General features: G+C 36.9%; 1 protein-coding gene across 1 annotated transcript; it reads left to right on the forward strand.

Moving 5' to 3' along the window:
• Positions 1-475: 475 nt before the first annotated feature.
• NFIL3 (nuclear factor, interleukin 3 regulated) lies at positions 476-4,755 on the forward strand. The gene has a single exon (XM_014947637.1). It carries the CDS (start codon positions 935-937, stop codon positions 2,309-2,311), a length of 1,377 nt encoding a protein of 458 aa, XP_014803123.1. The 5' UTR covers positions 476-934; the 3' UTR covers positions 2,312-4,755.
• The last annotated feature ends 2,009 nt before the right edge of the window (positions 4,756-6,764 follow it).

The following is a 6,764-nucleotide window of genomic DNA, read 5'->3' on the forward strand; positions in this document are numbered from 1 at the left end:
TGTAAGAGACAAAAAATTATGTAACGCATTTTTCTTCTCAATATTTTTTTAATAATTAGGTATTTGCCCAAATTTTGTGTGTACGTTTACTAGTTTGATATGCTTGATCAAAAAGGCATTTTAAAATTCCAAGTGTGTGTGTATAAGCATTTTTATATAGATATATACTTATATATTTTTCTATATGATGAAAAAACTTTTAAATAATTAATATAACTAATTAGATCTTTAATAGTTTTAATGGATAGCAGTGTTATTTCAGACAATAGAAAGCACTCCAGCTTCTCAAAATCAGCTTTTGTTATTTTTAACCCATGAAGGACACAAATATATAGCATGTCTAAGTCACACACCACAGATGTTTTCAGGAGAGATGCTTTAATGTGGAAGAACCAGATACTTTCCAGTGCTGCTCATCAACATGCCTGGTGTCCTGTGGTGTTAAGCGTTGGAGGTTTAAGTTGCCCAGTGATATCATGGAAAGTTCTGTGACAACATTACTGTAGGATCAAAAAAATTTTTAATTGATTTTTCCTTGGATCATATTGTTTGTTTTGCAAGCAAGTCTGCTACCTAGGTATCATACAGTTTAGCATATCAGTTGCTTCAGTGTTGAGATGTCTATTTTAAAGCAGGTTTGATGAATCAAATTCTAGTCTAAGCTTTTTATCCAAAGCAACTTTTGCTGCTTTTACCTGAACCAGCAATTCATAAATGGTAATCAAATTCTCTGTTTACTTTAGGTTTTTAAGAAGTTCCTATTGCCTCTGCCAAGAAAATTGGTTCTAGACACTTCTTTTGGAAAATATGAAAGAAAATGAAGAATGTGCATGGATTTAAAATCACTGTGTTTATCAAGTTCTTGTGGAGTGAGAAGAACGGGGGAAATAGCTTGCTCGGTTGCTTGTTGTAGATCTACTATAAATTGTTTCTGATGCAGCTGAGAAAAATGCAGACCCTTAAAAAGGAGCACGGACCTGTTGACACAAGTAGCAATGTAGACAAAATCATGGTACTTAAGTCTACTTTATCAGAAGTGTCCGAAGAATTATCTACAAATGAAGATATACTACTTACTGAAGCAAGTAGTGGAAAAAGTAAATCTTCAGCTTGCCGGAGAAAGCGAGAATTCATTCCGGATGAAAAGAAAGATGCTATGTATTGGGAAAAAAGGCGGAAAAATAATGAAGCTGCCAAAAGATCTCGTGAAAAGCGACGACTGAATGACCTTGTCTTAGAGAACAAACTAATTGCACTGGGAGAGGAGAATGCCACTTTGAAGGCCGAGCTGCTTTCGTTGAAGCTAAAGTTTGGTTTAATTAGTTCTGCAGCCTATGCCCAAGAGATACAGAAACTCAGTAGCTCAACAACTATGTATTTCCAAGACTATCAGAGTTCCAAATCAAATATTAGCTCATTTGTAGATGAGCATGAACCATCTATAGTTGGTAGCAGTTGTATTTCTGTCATTAAACATTCTCCTCAAAGCTCGATGTCCGATGTGGCTGAAATATCATCTGTAGAGCGTACTCAACCAAGTCGCACACAAAGCAACTGCAGAAGTCCTGAAAATAAGTTCCAAATTATAAAACAGGAGCCTATGGAATTAGAGAGAGAGCCAAGAGATGACAGAGGTTCATATAAAGCATCCATATATCCCAACTACATGGGAGCTACCTTTAACGTGTACTCGCATTCTCCTCCTCTCTTGCAAGTTAATAGGTCATCCAGCAATTCACCCAGAACATCAGAAACTGATGATGGTGTAGTTGGAAAGTCATCTGATGGAGAAGATGAACAGCAGGTTCCTAAGGGTCCAATCCATTCTCCAGTTGAACATAAAAATGTTCATGCAACAGTTAAAGTTCCGGAAGTGAATTCTTCAGCTTTGCCTCACAAGCTTCGAATTAAAGCCAAAGCCATGCAAGTTAAAGTGGAAGCAATGGATAATGACTATGATGCAACACAGAAATTGTCATCACCCATTGACATGTCCTCCAAAAGACATTTTGAGCTTGAAAAACATGGCGCACAAAACTTGGTGCATTCTTCTCACACTCCTTTCTCAGTTCAAGTGACTAACATCCAAGACTGGTCACTAAAACCAGAACTCTGGCATCAGAAGGAACTCAATGTAAAAATTCAGAGTGGATGCAAAGCTGGAGTTGTTGAAATAAAAGACAATATCTATAATGTCTCTGAGTCAGAGAACTTGTATTTGAAGCAGGGCATAGCAAACTTATCTGCAGAGGTTGCTTCACTTAAAAGACTTATAACCACACAACAAATCTCTGCATCAGACTCTGGTTAAGTTACTACTGAATAAAGGCTTATTGTTTTAAAGGATGTCATTTGCAGTAGATCAATATGTTTTGTATTATGCTAAATTTTCACTGGACTTGTGATGTCATTTCACTGTAATGTTCACATAATGTCTGATTGGTGTCTTTTTGTGCACAAGTTATGATGAAGAATAGGTTGTGTTATGATCACTATGCCTTGTGTATAGTCAAGTAGCCTGTACAAAGGCTGTATATAGTGAACTTCCTTTTCTTTTTCTTCTTCTACTATAAAGCGTGCAAGTTACCAGTTGCAATAAAATATTGGTGACAAACACAGAACATCTACTCCAGATAAGTTGATTTTATGAACTTGTAAATAAGTTGTTAATTAAAAACTGGCTTTTTCATACACTGTGTTCAACTTCACTTACATGTTTGGTTTTTACAGCATAACAACCAAATTACAATTTACAACGTGTGATTCTTCTGGCCACCTTTTTCCTTAACATGTTTTTTAGAAGAGAATAGAAATAAAGTAAATATTTATAAATTAAACAGTACCAATTTATAGCCTTAGCCTTCTTTAACTTATTTATTAGTAGAAGTTAACCAAAAACCATGCAAATTCCAACCCAGTAGTTCTAATATCAACAACCTTTTTTCTTCTTCTATCTCAAATGAGACAGTAATGGGTTTCCTAAATGGTTTATTGTGACGAACCATTTTTCAATATTATACCTTGGTGTATTATATTAAATTAGTTAAGTTGGATTTGTGCATCTGCAAAGTTTTCAGAACCTTGCAGTGACAGAATTAAGACACAACCATTTTTTGTCAAGGGGTGGCTTGTGTGTTCAAGGGGTGCACACATGGAAAGAAGTATGCACAAAGGCTGCACAGAAGAGTCTGTCCCTCTTGCATACCATGGTTCTTTCCGCAGCAGACTGTGGGCCACCTGGAGGTGAAAGATAAGGCTACTAGAGCTGTAAACTCTGAGCTCAACTAGGCAAATACCTATGTAAGGGGCAGGCAGTAGTAGTAGCAGAGTTAGAGATCATCTGCTATGTTAATTCCCAGTGTAGGGCGTAATGCAACTGCAAGTACAAAGCAAGACTTACCACCTATTTGGCCTTGGTTTCAATGGCTTAGTTAACTGAACTGGAATACCCTGGCTCACGGCAGGGCATCTTGCAAGAACTTCTTACGTGTAAAATAAAGACTATGTGAAGAACTGAGCAATCCAGACACTACTAGCCCCTCACAATTTCTGCAGATGATAAGTTCTTCACTTGATGACTGGACAGGGCTGCGGTGCTCTTTGTCTTTGAGAAGAGTCATTGAACCATGGAATTGCATCACATATCCTTGGTTTGGCTTACCAAAGTCTTTGATTTTAAAATTAAAAATAATTTATAAATAGAGCATAGACTTGGCAGAGGTTCTTTTCATAATACATCCCCTTCTTTTAATGTGCTAATAAATCAGACTAATAAGGTTTTTCTGAAAAGGCTTTTTATTAATTGCCATACTGTAAAATGAATGGAACCTTTCCGTAGACTTAAAACATTAATTTAGAAAACAATATGGTGGTATTGTTTTTTAAATTCATACTTGAGTGAGAGGAAGTTTGTCAATTTTTTGGGGATATGAAGTGGAGTCTGAGTTACTCCTGACAGCTCTGAAGCTTGGTCCAGCAGTCAAGGCAATGGCAAAATTCCCTGATGTCAGCAAGGCCAGAATTCGATTCTGTACCTTTTCAGGAGCCAATGATTCACAGCCATGTTCTGGGAGGACCTTGGCACAGAAATCACTGGTACTTTCTGAGCTTTTTTGAGCCTTCTAACTGCTGTGCTGTTATTTGTGACATTCAGAGTTAATAAACTGTTATTCTTTTTTCATGCCTTAAAAATACAATAGACCCCCTAGTTGGGTTCTGTATGTATTTGGTAATTGCTATAAATGACATTTCAATGTTACTGAAAATAAGCTCAGGATTATTGCATGAAATGTAAAAATTTGCATTGAATGATGGGGATATGAGACATGAGGCAGTGATTGCTACTGTCTCTCTGCTTGCTAAGTATCTTCTGTAAGCAACAATAAAATTCTTTGAATATTTTGCATATTATTTATCACATGTAATGTGTTCAAGGAGAGGATTTAAAACTCTCAGTGTTGCCATCTGTGTAAGCCTAGATCTATCGGGTTTTTTTCCATTTCTTGTTACAGTTGTTTGTCATAATGGAAGAATGTTGTCCTCTTTCTAGCTCATTATATATTTTGTGTATCTGTTTTGTGCAATTAATACTTAACAGTAATGATGTAGTTAATTTGTTGAAGGATGTCATTGCAAGAAAGTTATAGCATGGAGCTTAGGAGCACAATCAGATGTTATTTATACTTCGTTTATACTTTAGTGTTATGCTTCATTTGAAGAAAGAAATAAATAATTTGTCTTTTGTTCAAAACCAGATATAATTACAACATGATTTTCTATTATGTTCATCGTCCTGCTCCAATACAGAGGTGTTAGCTGTGGTTAATGACAAGTCTTCCTGTGCTGAAGTTAGGATTTCTGCAGCTAGTATTTGGAGTATCTGCCACAGGTGGTGTGAAGTTACAAAACACAGGAGTGTGGGTGGTATGTACAAAAGCACCCTTCTTGGCTGCAGTTGCAAGCTGGCTGGATGAAACCCTCAACTGCAGCAAAAGTGGTGTAGATGGCCTCCTCACACAGAGATGCTCACCCTCCTTGCCTGTCTTTAGCACGCTTTCCTTCGGCGTATGGTACCAGGAAAGATGGAGAGCCAAACTGATGGGGAGGAGGGAGCAAACTCAGTGGGCATCAGTTCCTTTGCTCCAGCGTTCAGCTGGTACACCATGACATACGTGTCTCATCGGAGGAGCTGGCAATGGGGTAGGTGTGCCCCTCCACCCTGCCTTCCCTCTGCTGTAGAGCACAACCAGCCTTCATGGAAAGAATATCCTTGTCTGGTCCACTAGTCTTCACTGGAGATCAGAAGGTTGGTTTGAGCACAAAATGGGCTTTACTTAAGCGGATATAAACTGGTATCACAACCTCAAAGTGACAAAAACTCTTATAAGCTCAGCGATTAACTGATAAAGCAATATAAAACATGCTGAAAGTGGAATCTTTCTCATGCGGAGGAACATGAATGACTAGAAAGTAACTGAAAAATGATGTAGAGTGCACCTTTAAATGAGAATGTTAAGGAAGACCACATACAGAATCTGGGAACTCCAGGGACTTATCAATGTAGATTGTCATTTTTCATGGGAACACAGGAATTACCACGCTAGATTAGTTTGGCTGTGATAATCATTAGTATGAAGGGCTTCATGGAAAGTTTTAAGAAAAGTCCATGGGAAATAACTGTTGATTGGCAAGGTAAGTTTTTTCCAAGTGATATCAACGGGTGGCTAATCAACACTGAAGTGTGAATATCAGGTCCCCTGTTAAGTCTGCCTAACTTGTGTATAAACATAGTACTATATCCTCACGTTCTATCAACACCTCTGTTCTGGTAGGTACAAAGATTGAATGTGGGTATGTCCATACGTTATGACTTTCTGAATCCCCTCAACTACATCAACCCCTCAATAGGAAAACTTAACATATTGCATGGGATCTGTGTAAATTTTATTAATATTCTGTACAGCCAAATATCCCCTTGTTCGTGAATAGGGGGCAGATAACTGGCAATTCCTGGTTAATCTTTTCTTATGATTTTGGATGTTTTCATTATGGCTCTTATGTCCATGTGAGCAGTTAATGAAACTAAAACACATTTATTTTCTGCAGAACTTAACAGAAAAGTAAAATTGCACCACAAATACATTTCTGAAATTTTATTAAAATACTGACTTCTAAAAGTCTTTTCCACTTGCTAGTACAGAAATATGCTGTTGAAAATAAGCACTGGGCAATGAATTTAGCAGAAAACTCACAGGGGATCCAATTAATATGGCCTTTATTAACACCATATTGTTTTAAAAATACTTTTACAGTTTATTGCACAATACAAACTTAGTAACTACAAGAATACAACAAAACAATTTTTGGTATTTATTACATAAGAGTGACTAGCACATATTGTTCTACTACAGTGCCAAATAAAAAGTTAAAAATACTAGAACAAATCCTAAGGCTTTTAACTCAGTGCTAGGTTCTATTTTCCTTAATGCAGCAGAATTTTTAGGTGTGCAATAAGGGACCTTCTCAAGTTACATTACCAAGACATAATCTTTACCGTTTTTCCTATCTCTAAGGGTAACTCAAGCCTTATGACACAACAGTGATACATGAGTCCTTTTATTCATAACACTGGAGGTATAGGGAACTCGCTCACATACAAACAAGAAGGAAGGCAGATATTAAACTATTGTATGTTCAGTAACAGCTCTAAAAGGATTCAGTGAATTATGAGCAAAAGCTCAGAATAGACGCATAATGTTTATTTG

The sequence above is a fragment of the Calidris pugnax genome, unplaced genomic scaffold, assembly GCF_001431845.1.
Source record: "Calidris pugnax isolate Ruff unplaced genomic scaffold, ASM143184v1 scaffold156, whole genome shotgun sequence".
Taxonomy (NCBI): domain Eukaryota; kingdom Metazoa; phylum Chordata; class Aves; order Charadriiformes; family Scolopacidae; genus Calidris; species Calidris pugnax.

Bases quoted from the DNA above. Each gene is read 5' to 3' on its own strand.
- NFIL3 (XM_014947637.1), top strand. From the start codon at position 935: ATGCAGCTGAGAAAAATGCAGACCCTTAAAAAGGAGCACGGACCTGTT.